The sequence below is a fragment of the Psittacula echo genome, assembly GCF_963264785.1.
Source record: "Psittacula echo genome assembly, chromosome: 2".
In the NCBI taxonomy this organism is placed as follows: Eukaryota; Metazoa; Chordata; class Aves; order Psittaciformes; family Psittacidae; genus Psittacula; species Psittacula echo.
Genome location: NC_137737.1, coordinates 138,127,715 through 138,141,100, shown reverse-complemented (window position 1 = coordinate 138,141,100; position 13,386 = coordinate 138,127,715). Strand labels below are relative to the sequence as shown.

Here is a 13,386-nt window from a genome sequence, read left to right as displayed (position 1 = left end):
GAACATATTTTTTATTTTATCTTTAGGATGTTTAGGGTCTTAACTAAGTGGTTCTGTTTCTTAAAATGGCTCTCCTCCCAAATAGTTTATATCTTTGTTCTCAGTGCAGCTTGCATTTAAGTGTAGGTTACTAGAATTTCACAAAAATGTAATAACTGCTATTTTCTGAACATCTTAAAAGTGATCCTCTCATAGGAGAATCAGATGTCAAGGAGGCAGAGCCTTAACTTGAGAAAGCTTTTGAATATGAAGGTGACATTTGGGTTTATATAGCTGAATGATAACTGCAGTTTGCTGAAATGTGATAGATTAACTCAAGGGCACTGTAATGTACCTGCTGATAACTGAGCCTGTTAGGAAGGACAACTAAAAGCACTTGTTCTGGAAAGCTACAGATGAATAGAGATGAAATGCTGACTTTTTGATTCTACTTACTTAGTACACTAAGAGCTCTAGCTAGAAAATTCCTTTACATTTTAAAGCCTTATATTGTTACTTAGTAATACTTGAAAAGGTTTTTGGGATTTTTTGTTTGGTTGATTTTTTCTTCCCATGTTTTGTTTGGTTGTTGTTTTTTCTTTTTCTCCAGAAGCAGATAGGGCTGGGTATAAATCCTGTGTATTTTTAGGTCAGATATGCTATCAGCTTTGCTATCAGCACTGTGTGGTTGTGTTTGCAATCAAGTTTAAATAGCATGGTGAGTATCCAGATGGAGTGTTTTTCCTAGGCTTGAGATTATTTACTCTGTCAGGAGCTCCAGTAAACATTTATAGTATTTTCAGGGGTAACTGTGCCATTAAGCTTGAGATGTCTGGTATAGAAAAACACAGTATAGAAAAACCCACCAAGATCCTCTCTGAGGCTTTTGAAACTATGAATTTTTGCCTGTGATACTCGAAAAGTAATTTTTAAAAATGTCTGTGATGCAATTCTGAAGAGAAGGTGACAGCAAATTGAAGTGTCGTGCTTCAGTAGACTCAATTGTAAGCATGTAACGTAGCAATAGGCTCTGTAAATTACATTGGAAAAAGGGAGTAGTAGGATTTTTTCCTTTTGTACACTTTTAAAATTAAATTTATTAAACTTAATCTCTATCAGATACTAAAGATTTGATCTCAGAGGTGATTATTAATGGATGTTTACTAGCTGCCATGTTTTTGAGATATATTGCTTGCTGTTTATTTCCCTGTGTTCAGATTCTTCTAAGTTGTTCATTTTAGTGACATTTAGTGACAATCATACACCTCACAACTACATGAACATCAGTTGATAAAAAAACAATGAAAAAGATATTAGAACTGCTTAGGATATAAAAAGCATTATAAACACTGTGGCTGGTTTTGTCGCGAGCTGAGTAAAATTGCAACATCTAACAGCACTGTTGCTTGTCCTAGGCTGTTTCAAGATGATCTGTGCTTTTCCTTAGACTTCGGTTCCTGCAGTCAGGATTGCTTGTTAAAGTTTTTGGCTACTAGATATTTTTTTTCCTCTGAACTTTTTAGCCTTTTTAATTGCAGAAATGTTTAGATTCTGGCTGCCTCCTTGTGACTCAGAAATGAAAAGGGAAATAAAAAGACACCTCCCTCCTCCTACAACCCTTTTGGAATCTGGTTTTTAAGGGTAATTTAATGAAGGTGAAGGACCCAGCTCATGATTTTTGAATTTTAGGATTGGCAGTACTCAGTGTACTCAAAGGAGAGCCCTGGGCAGTATTCAACAAGCGTATGCAAATAGTACTGCACACTAATGCTACTGAAAACTGCTTTGTTTCTACTTTCTTCTTTTCCTTTCCCTTAGTGGTTTGCTATTGAAGTGTGACTTTGTATGAAGCTAAGTAAAGCCTTCTAGAGCTGAAAAACATTGATGATAGTGACTAAGATCTAGCTTTGCGTTGTTAAAATGATGTAGTTTTAATGTCTGAGCAGAAAGAATTCTGCTAGCGAAAATAGGAATAATGGGACGCTTATATACAATTTTATCCCTAAAAGACTTTTTAGAATTACATTAAGTTGTCTGTCTATATTTTTCTCTTAGTGCTATGTGCTTATTTTGCCCCCCAAAATGTTTAAACTGGAATCCTCTGGAATGAACTTTGGCTTTTGAAAGTTAGATGTTGGTCTTTTTCTAACATAAATTGTCAAAAATAATGATAGTAAATTAGGTCCGTTTTGTATTTGTACAACTCCATGTTTTGTGTTTTGCAACAAGGAAACGTCCTGAAATAAATGCTCTCGCTCTATCCCCCAGCCAAGTTTGTTTTATTGTGAATGATTTGCCCGCTGTAGTGACAGCAGGGATGTGGGTATGGCAGCAAGTCAGAGCTCAGATGTGTCTGAGGGTGGGTGTCTGAGGCAGCTCATAGCCTGACACTGCTTGTATGAGGTCAGCATGAGTTGCTGTATAAACATAGAGCAGTTCTCCCCTTGTTGCTGCATGGGAGCAGCTGAACAGACAACAGTAACTGTGGAGTATTCCTTGCATACAAGCCTGAGACAACTACTACATAAGTGAGATTCACAGATTTTGGGATATAAATTCATAGATGAGAAAAATTAGTCAGAAAGGCCCACCTTGTACCTTTTGGATCCTGACTCAAGTCTAGCTTCTTATACTATACTGGTCAGAGAGTTTGAAGTCATCATTGGAGCTTATTTCATTAGAAAAAAAGGAAACTCTGCTCAGCAGAGGGAAGAGAGCAGCTGGATAGAAAATGTTTCTCTTACCTGAGGCCACTAGCAACACAAAACATCCAAGGCACGCACTGGTTAAACCTTAGAAAGTGCTATAGGCAACCCACTTTGCAATTGCCATTGTTGCAATTATTGTAGTTAGCCATTCTGTTGATAGTTCATATTGTAGGAATTACTAGCAGATGGGAAAATAGATGACTCAGAATACTGTATTAACAATCCATATTTTTTTAATCAAAGGCCTTTAATAAGGCATGTTGCATCTGTAAGATTCATTTAAGCAGTTGCTAGGAAGAATTTGTTTTTTTCAAGTAAACACAACAAACTTGATACACATTATTTTTTGATTGAATATCTATTTTCTTAACAACCTAAACCCTGAAACTACATTTGCTTGTTTTCATTGCACCAGCTTAATGGCAGTGTTCCATAATTTAGTTTGATAGACTGGAGGTTTGCAATGGTAACTCATGCATTATGGAATTACTAATGAAATCTAATTTTATCATATTGAAAACATCATGGGTCTAGAGCTTTTATTTACCTCTGTTAGCTGTCAAGGGTGGATTAAGATTATAGTGTGCTACATCCACCAAAACTTTGGCTTTCGCCCCTTGAAAAGTTTGGATAACTACAGATAGGTGCTGGCCAAGTGTGGCTAATGACTTCCAGACTCTTTTACAGATCACCTAAATCCATGGACCAGAAGCACCACCGAGTATCTTGGATGCATGTCCTTCCTCCTGAGTCCTGTGCTGGACACAGGTGAAAGCCAGTAGTGAGGATTTGAATTGCACCTTTTGACTTGATGGCTTTCGAGAGTCCATTTTTGGTTGTATTTTATGTCCTTTTCAGCTTATTGCTACAGAACTCAGGTCTGTAGGCAGGAACACATATATATTTTTCAAGTGCCCATTTTGATCTGAATTTTTGTCAGTATAATTTGACCAGGGTTGTGAACAAAATATGAAGGGTACGGTGTGGGTCTTCCTGTAGGCAGAAGTAGTGTTGACTGCAAGTAATTTATTCTTTGGTTTGCTGAAAATGCTGTCCCAAATGAATCTGATCCATCTGAAGCGCAAGAAGTTAGACACAAGGACCAAAAATGTAAAAACTGTTGCAGTTCCCTTGCTGAAGTTTGGTTGTGGGAGATGGTTGCATCAGTAGAATTCCTTCTGTGTCACTGTTTGAAGACATGTAAAGAAAGCAATTGACTTGAAACCATTATTGACCAAACTAAGAATGTTTTCTGTATAGGAAATACTCTTCTGATGAAATGCTAAACTGCACTGCATTCAGCCAGCCTTGCATGATAATACTGGGTTATTTTTCCTTCAGCTACAAAACTGAATTACTGCTTCTTAAAAACCCAGCAATTAGTGGCTCCTGCCACCTTCATGCAAGGGGAGTACACCTGTCTCTGGAGCACTTGTAGCTCTGACCTGTGCTCTGAACACAAATGGATCACTTCATGCTCAGAGTTGCCTTAACATCTGTTTTTTTGCTGTATCCCAGCTTAATGAGGATGGTCACATTAAGAAAAGCTTGCTAACAGTTCTTAATCTGTTCTGCTGCTTTTTAACTTCTACTTAATAGTCTTTCTTGGAAAAGGCTTTAACCCTATTATGACTAATTTGAAAAATGAGCCAGGAGGAGGTGGATGATTGGTGTCCCACTGATAAAAGTTCGAGATAGGTTACACTAGGTACACTTTTACCAGAAACTCCATTCACTGAAGACCTGTCTTGGAGGTGGCCCACCTTTACCCTAATTGCCATCTGTTGCGTGGTTGTGGGTGTTTGATCTCCAGAAGGATGGGACTGATTTCATTGTTTGGAGTGGCAGAAATTACACTACCCTGATTACTGAACTGCTACAGTTTACAGCTTTTAAAAAGCTATCAAGATGTAACTTAAAGTCTTTTTGAATTCCTGTAGCTTGTGTAGCTGAATGTTCTCCACTCCCTTCCCATTAACACTGGTAGCCCTAGTAGTTACAGCAACAAACTACATGGGAAATTATTTATGGCAGTTAAAATTGCAAGTGGTAAGTAAATGAGTGCTGAGCTGTATCGCTCTAAGAATTTGAATCAAAATATTTACATGCAGGGGAATAAACTACACAGGAATAAGTATCTTGAGTTATTTCTGCATATCTCATTTGGTACATTTGCTGTTGCATTCAGTGTTAGGACTTTTGCGGGCTTTTAGAGTTAACAAGGTATTATCTACAGCACAGACAGAAATCAAGAAGTATTTTTAAATTTCTCAAGGAGACACATATGTGCAGGGACACACATCTAGATTCAGCTGTGGCTGATTAAATGGTTTTTGCATCTGATGTTGGATAGAGGAAACCTTCATAACTCTGCTTTCAGTTTCTTAATGTCCCTGTTTTCTGTCATCTTTTGAATGTACTGAGCATCAGCCGTTCATGCAGATGAGTGCTGTGGCACCCTGAGTTCCCTGGGCGATGTGGCTGAGATCATTCTGGAAGATTCTTATTATCTGGATTTAAAAAAATCCTTTTCTTTATATTCTGATTTCCACCCCAGCTGTCTGTGATCTTTAAAGAATATTTAATTCTGTTTGCTGGCTCTGTTTCTTGATTGAGATTTAAATAATAACTCACCCATCACATTCTTCTCTGACAGTCTATTAAAAAAGTGGTTTTCAGTGCAGGATAATTATGTGATTCCATCAGTTGGAGTCTATTCTGTGCATCTTAAGCCTGATGTCTACAGTGGTGACTGAGAGGGAATAAATGGCTGCCCACGCTGGCCTAGAGTGGGTAGGAGATTTGTCAGTGACAGGTCTCACAAAATACTTGCACATGAGATTATTCACAGTGCCTTTCTTAGACTGTTCACAGGTGTGTGGAGTCCCAAATACGTTTCCCTGTCATGTGTGCTAAAAAAATAGGGGTTTATTGGTTCTCTTATCTGTGCTGTGTTGGGATCAGTTAAACAGGAGAATCAGCAGTGTAATCCTTGCTTATTATACAGCAAATCCTTCCAACACTTCTCTAACCCACTTCTCTAAAAGAGTATGTTCACTGAAAAATGAGTCACGTGCCAGTTTCATTCACCAGTGGGCCAAAAGTGAAAGAGAATGGTGGAGGTTTTTAATCCTTTCTCTGAAAATGAAAAGGTGTTTTTCTGTGAAAGTCTTGGTGACTGAGGCATTATGATTCCTTTCCTTCATCCTTTCTTGCATTTATCAAATGGAAGAAATACTAGATTATTTAATTCCTTGGGAGGCAGCTCTTTCCCTCCTAAAAAAGGAAAGGTCTCATTTGCGAAGAGGTTGATGAGCTACTGAGCACATCTGAGGTCTCTGAGGCTCATACAGGTCTCAGGATCTTTGGTCCTGGAAGTTATTTTGACATCTGGATTTTAATTCTCATCTTCATTGCAAATCTTACAGTTAAAATGAAATTGCATAAAAATGTGCATTTTCCTCCATATGCTCTTCTACAATTTTCTTACCTGCACTACGTCTTTATTATGACTTTAGGTTATTTGTTTACTATGTCCATGGCAGGGAGTTGGAACTAGATGATCTCAAGGTCCTTTCCAACCCAACTATTCTATGATTCTATGTGCAGTGTAGTCTATTAGTAGAAGTCGTAATGCTGGGTTTGGACTGTATGTAGCAATATGTGTTGCTAATTTATATGCCTCAGATGCTGATAAAAATAAAGATCAAAACTAGTATTTCATTCCTCAGGGAGAACAGATCAGACTATGTTGATGGAAGAGTGCCCTAGATTCATGAATGAAGTATTGACTCATTAGTAGGTTAATTCAGGAAATGTTTTCCATTTCCCCCCCTGAGTTAGGTGGTTGTGCTTGTTTGTGATGACAGAATATTTGCAAACAAAATATAGATTATCCCTTTCCTAAAATGAAATTATTTGTGCTATTTGAAATTTGTTGATTTTTTTCACACTCACACATAGGCAATTCCGACGAGAGAGAAACACAGAGAAACACTAGACTTCATCAGGGAAAAAATACCTAGGCCAGCTAAAGGAACATACTTAAAATGTGGATCCTTCCCTGCAACAGCAGCTGGGGCAGTAGTGCCTGATGTGCCCCAGTACCTGGCAGGACTCCAACCTTCATTTGCATCATCCATCAAGCCAACAAAACGATTTGTTAAATGACCCATTGCTTTTAATGGATGAAATGTAATGAACTGTTTAACATTGTGAGAAAATATTTTTAGAAAGGAGAGCTTGGTCAAAGGTAACTCACTCCTCTTCCTATGAATTTAGGAAATTATTTCATGTATTATTGAAACACTGTTAGCAATTTGCTTTGACTAGTTCTGGCAGCAAGCTATTGAGGAAGACAGGTGCCTTGTCATTCTTAGCAGAAAGTACCTCTAAATACCTCTCAAGCTATTGCAGCAGCTGTCTGATTTTTTTCAGGCTTCTGTAAAGATACTGCAGTTCAGTAAGAAGTATTTCATTAAGCAATATAAGTTATGTACATGAATGTAATTGTGTATACTGTGGCATGCTTTTTTCAGCTGAATGAGTTCAGATCCAACCCTCTATTTATTTGCAATCTCTTTGCAAGGTTTGCAAAGTGGGTTTTTTATTTTACAGTTTATATTAAATATACTCTGTGTTTTCATATGCTGTTAAATTATTTACTGTGGAGCATTCTTAGGCTTTTGGTTATACAAACAGTTATATGTGTATACATATACTCAAAGTGTGTAAAAACAATGCAACTGTAAATTAAGGGATCATGAAAGGTAGTGGTTTTCATTTTTGCTTAAAACAGGTTTTAATCTTTTTGGGGTTGTTTTGTTGTGGTTTTTTTTTTTTTTTTTTTTTTTTTTGTTTTTTTTTTGTTTTTTTTTTGTTGTTGTTTTTTTTTGTTTTGTTTTTGTTTTGTTTTTGTTTTTTTTTGTTTGGTTTGCTTGGTTGTTTTACAGTTAAAGAATCTGAGTTTAGAAGAATTACAGATGCGATTAAAGGCTTTGGACCCTATGATGGAACGAGAAATTGAAGAGCTTCGCCAGAGGTACACTGCAAAGAGACAACCTATCCTAGATGCAATGGATGCAAAGAAACGGAGACAACAAAATTTCTGAGTTTGCTCTTCATGCAGAGATAATACTATGAGTCAGTGTGGACACTTCGTAAGTCTGAAGGAATTTGATTATTAGAGTTTTCAAAACCCAATCTTGAATTTTCCTTCAATGACAGTTGGAGAGGTGAAAGAGCATACATGTGGTGTTCTGCAGAGGCAGAGAAACATTAACACTTGTGTGTATTTTCAATCTTTAATGAAATAGAAGTTTAATCTGTTACTTCTTAATCCTTTTCAAGTGTATAGTGGTAACTCGGTGTTGTACTTTGGGGTTGTGTTTTGAAGCACCTGGAGCGATTTCTTAATTGTGCAACACTACAGAGCCTTATGTTGCAGTGGATATTCCTCCCACTTGGTAGCATATTTATTACATAATCTTTGGTTATCCTATTTATTTTATGCCTGTTTTCTTTTTTTGTTAGGAAGTATTAGGTTAATATTGTGGAGAGCAGAGCCAGATTAGATAAAATCAGTATTGTGGTATAATTGAAAAGCTCACTACTCTTTTAAAAAAGTCCAATTTCAGCAGGCTTCCCAATTCAGGACAGCACTTGAACATGTATCCAGCCCATTCATATCAGTAGGATATATGCATAACATAAGTAATAGGCACATGTTTTTCTACTCTCCTGAATCAGGGATTGTGGCTGTAGTTGATCAATCCAGTTGTTATTACGCTACAGAGGATTCTTTTAGAGAGTATTTCTATCATTTTTACGCACACTGAATGATTCTTCATTAAACAAGAAAACAAGTGCCTAATCAGTTTTGAATTTTCTCTTCTTTAGGAGAATCAATACTTGCAGTCACTCCTTCAGTGTAAATTTCCAATTGCTATTGCAATTCTGACCAGTATAAAACTGTTTTGCACTGTAGTTTTATAATGAAGTAACAGCTACACTTTCTGAAAATGTTTTTTTCTGATTCATTTAATTTTTTTATCAGTTTTCAGGGGAGAGGGCAGTTATTAGTGGTTTGTGTTTAGTTTGGTTTCATATTATAGATATGAAAGGATAGTAATTTAAAAGCCAAAGAAAATGAATTGAATACTTATATGTAATAAGTACTGAAGAGAAGCAATGCTTTGCAGTCCTCTGAGGGTTTTGTCCTGCAATCACTAGACGTTCAAAATTCCTGTAGTCGTCTGCTGATCGATTTTGGTGAATCAGAAATTCAGGATCAAGCTCTTAGTATCTTTTTGCAAGTTCTTCTGTCTGGTTTATATTGTGGGTTATCTGGAAGGTAGAATTTACAACATTGCAAGAAATATTTCAGACTTAGCAGAAAATGTGATCCACTTTCTGAACAATCTACTGTGTTCTGTATTGATACCTTTACTCTTGTTGCCTTCTGTGTAAATAACTTTACTGTGATAGTCATACTTCTTTAAATAATACAGCTGAAAAGATCTTCACATTTGAATCATCAGCTGTTAAACTTTTAATGGTGAGTACTGTGTGGGCATCTTCTGTTAAATGTTTTCTGGAAGTTCGTAATCATCTCATACCTCTTCACATTTACTGTCATCATACGTGGACCATTTAGATGGAGCAGTGCAGATACTGAAAGCAGTGCATTATGTCATAAAACTTCCGCAAAAGGAAACCAGAAGTTTTTACAAGATCAGCGTACTACAGCTGTGCTGGGACCAGTATATGGGTTTGAGCTGCATATAGCCATTGTTGCCATTGTCATTCTGTGTGTTTGTGTTCATGCCATGCTCTGACATCTATGCTCAAACTGTTTGAACTGTGACCATCCCTTATGAAGAAGCAAGAACACAGGAGATCAGCAGAAATTACTTTAGGCAAGATAAATGCACCTGGTAGTCTTAGGCCTCACATTTATACAGTGAAACGATGAGAAATAAAAAAATGGTGTAATCATATCACAGTGTCATTAGATTATACTCATAATGCAGCAAAAAATAACAGCTCACCCCTCCCCCCCGTATGGTTTTTATTTATTTAAAGTGAATTTCTAATTCTTTAATTTTCTGTTCTCAAAAACTCAAAGGTGTGTGTGCATACATGTGTTTGTATAGGCATACCCACATATATGCATATCTATGTATAAAAGAAAAAAGTATAAAACAGATTTAAACCATCAGGAGAGGAACCTAGCTTGCGTTTTCTTGGTGTGCCTTTTAAACAGAGTGTCATTGTGCAGACACTTTTGCTTGCATCTTTAGCAGCTTTCTTTTCCCTTACTCTCTTAAACTATTCCCATCAAAAATTAGACTTTGATTTTTAATAATGTGACTTTACAGTGTAATAGGCAATGTAATAAAATGATCACAATTTGCATATTTTATGTATTCTGAAAACTTAGTAATGCAGTTCGTTAAATATGAATTGCCTGTCTAGGAGACTCCAGTAAAAGGCTGTTTTAGCCTAGAGCTGGTGCAGTCTGAGATCTGAAAGATATCAGAAGATAAACAGCATTCTTTCTTCACTCCTGATCATAGAAACAACTCAAATTTTGTGCACATGCACAAACACAGGTGTGGATTATACATGGAGGAGAAAAGTCTTGAGACCCATGGAATGAAATAGAAGTGTAAACAAGCTACTTAAAATGGGTGAGAAGTAACTTCTGATATACTGTAATCTGGAATATATTGGACAATTGTGACCAAAGAATACTTTCACCAGTTAAAATGAAGTTAGTCATGCTGCCCTTTTGATACGGTGCACACTGCAGTAAGTGTACAAGCTGTCTTTGGCTTCAGAAGCCAGGGCTCTAAATTATGTGCAAGCATAACTTAAAGAAACAGGTTTTATATTGAGAGATAGATACGACTTATTTTTTCTTTCTTCTGTTTATGTAAATGAATCAAATCATCCATGTTTATGACTTCCCATCTTTACTGGAGGATAAGCATCTCTGTAAAGGAAATCTGATAGTACAATAAATATGACATTTTAAAGGCAAGCCTTGCAGGAAATCTGATACAACTACTGACAAGTTAACCTTCAGTAAGATTTTAACCAAGCAATTTCGTGTTTGCTTCTGACTTTGTATGTTTAGATTTAGTAAGTAAACAAATTTTGAAACATCATTACTTATTACTAAACATTTGTAATAAAGCTAATTTTTCATGTATAACAGTTGTCTTGTTGTTCATTCTAACTGAAACAAAATTACATAAATAATAACCATTAATGTTCATTTCCATTGTCACCTCTCATGCTTTTGCTTCCTTCCTATAATTCTGAGCCCAGCTGTGAGTACAGAGAGCCACATCACTTGAGATCAGCTCTGGAAAGGATTTATCCAGCTCAAGGTGTTGCTGCAAGCTCTGAAAGTCTGAGGATCTCAATGGAAGAGTATCAGGCAGGTCTAAGGACAGAAAACCTCAATATTTTGTGGAAACCACTCTGCAGTCTAAGGTTGATAAAGGCCTAACCCTGAGAGAGCTGAGCAGCATCACCCCTGCCCACTGGAAATGTTCATAGACACCCTTTACCTGGAGGTACTAGTGGACATTAGCAGCTTTAGGTGCTCCTTTGATTTTTCTAGTGTAATAAGAACTACAATAGGTAATGGATAGGCTTAACCAGAAGAAGAAAATCCATTTAATGTCTGAAAATTTACTCCATAGCCCATTTCTTTTCTGAGTTTTAAAAATTACTGCTTAAGAATTTGCCCACAAAGGCACTTCAGTAAAAGACACTTATGAGCAAAACTCCTTAGAATTATAGAATCATAGAATAGTTAGGGTTGGAAAGGACCTTAAGATAATCTAGTTCCAACCCCCCTGCCATGGGCAGGGACACCCCACACTAAACCATGCCACCCAAGGCCTCATCCAACCTGGCCTTGAACACCACCAAGGATGGAGCATTCACAACCTCCCTGGGCAACCCATTCCAGTGCCTCACCACCCTCACAGTAAAGAATTTCTTCCTTATATCCAATCTAAACTTCCCCTGTTTCAGTTTTATCCTATTACCCCTTGTCCTGTCACTACAGTCCCTAATGAATAGTCCATCCCCAGCATCCTTATAGCCCCCCTTCAGAGACTGGAAGGCTGCTATGAGGTCTCCACACAGCCTTCTCTTCTCCCGGCTGAACAGCCCCAGCTTGTCTTCATACGGGAGGTGCTCCAGTCCCCTGATCATCCTCGTGGCCCTCCTCTGGACTTGTTCCAACAGTTCCATGTCCTTTTTATGTTGAAGACACCAGAACTGCACACAATACTCCAAGTGAGGTCTCCCGAGAGCAGAGTAGAGGGGCAGGATCACCTCCTTCGACCTGCTGGTCACACTCCTCTTGATGCAGCCCAGGATACAGTTGGCTTTCTGGGCTGTGAGCGCACACTGAAGCCGGCTCATGTTCATTTTCTCATCGACCAACACCCCCAAGTCCTTCTCCACAGGGCTGCTCTGAATCTCTTCTCTACCTAACCTGTAGCTGTGCCTGGGATTGCTCCAACCCAGGTGTAGGACCTTGCACTTGGCATGGTTAAACTTCATAAGGTTGGCATCAGCCCACCTCACAAGCGTGTCAAGGTCCCTCTGGATGGCATCCCTTCCCTCCGGCATATCAACTGAACCACACAGCTTGGTGTCATCGGCAAACTTGCTGCGGGCGCTAACAATCCCACTGTCCATGTCACCGACAAAGATGTTGAACAAGACTGGTCCCAACACCGATCCCTGAGGGACACCACTCGTTACCGGTCTCCAGCCGGACATCGAGCCATTGACCACAACTCTTTGGGTGCAGCCATCCAGCCAGTTCTTTATCCACCGAGTGGTCCACCCATCAAATTGATGTCTCTCCAATTTAGGATGTCGTGTGGGACAGTGTCGAACGCTTTGCACAAGTCCAGGTAGATGACATCAAGTGCTCTGCCCCTGTCCATCAGTTTCGTAGCCCCATCATAGAAGGTCAACAGATTGGTCAGGCAGGATTCCCCTTTAATGAAGCCATGCTGGCTGTCACCAACCACCTCCTTGTTTTTCATGTGCCTTAGCATGCCTTCCAGGAGAATCTGCTCCAAGAGTTTGCCAGGCACAGAGGTGAGACTGACTGGTCTGTAATTCCCCAGGTCATCCATTTTCCCCTTCTTAAAAATGGGGGTTATATTTCCCTTTTTCCAGTTGTCGGGAACTTCACCTGACTGCCATGAGTTTTCAAATATGATGGCCAGTGGCTTAGCAACTTCATTCGCCAGCTCCTTCAGGACCCATGGATGGATTTCATCAGGTCCCATGGACTTGTGTGCGTTCAGGTTATGAAGATGGTCTCGAACCAGATCCTCTCCTACAGTGGGCCTAGGGTCTTCATTCTCACAGTCCTGCGTTTGCCTTCCAAGACTTGGGATGGTTTGGTCAGAGCCTTTGCCAGTGAAGACTGAGGCAAAGAAGTCATTAAGAACCTCAGCCTCCTCCAAATCCAGGGTAGCCAGTTCTCCTGATAGCTTCCAGAGGGGGCCGACGTTGTTCCTAGTCTGTCTTTTATTCACTACGTACCTATAGAATCTCTTCCTATTATCCTTAACATCCCTAGCCAAGTTCAGTTCTAACTGGGCCTTAGCCTTCCTCACCGGGTCCCTAGCTTCCCGGACAACATCCCTGTATT

At 38.7% G+C, this 13,386-nt stretch overlaps 1 protein-coding gene across 1 annotated transcript in view; it reads left to right on the top strand.

The window, feature by feature from the left end:
- STK3 (serine/threonine kinase 3) overlaps window positions 1-10,808 on the top strand; it is a 135,133-nt gene extending 124,325 nt beyond the window's left edge. The window contains exon 11 of the mRNA XM_080610086.1: window positions 7,640-10,808. Coding sequence (XP_080466212.1) covers window positions 7,640-7,798 — 159 coding nt within the window. The 3' untranslated portion in view covers window positions 7,799-10,808. The remainder of the gene's footprint in view (window positions 1-7,639) is intronic.
- The last annotated feature ends 2,578 nt before the right edge of the window (window positions 10,809-13,386 follow it).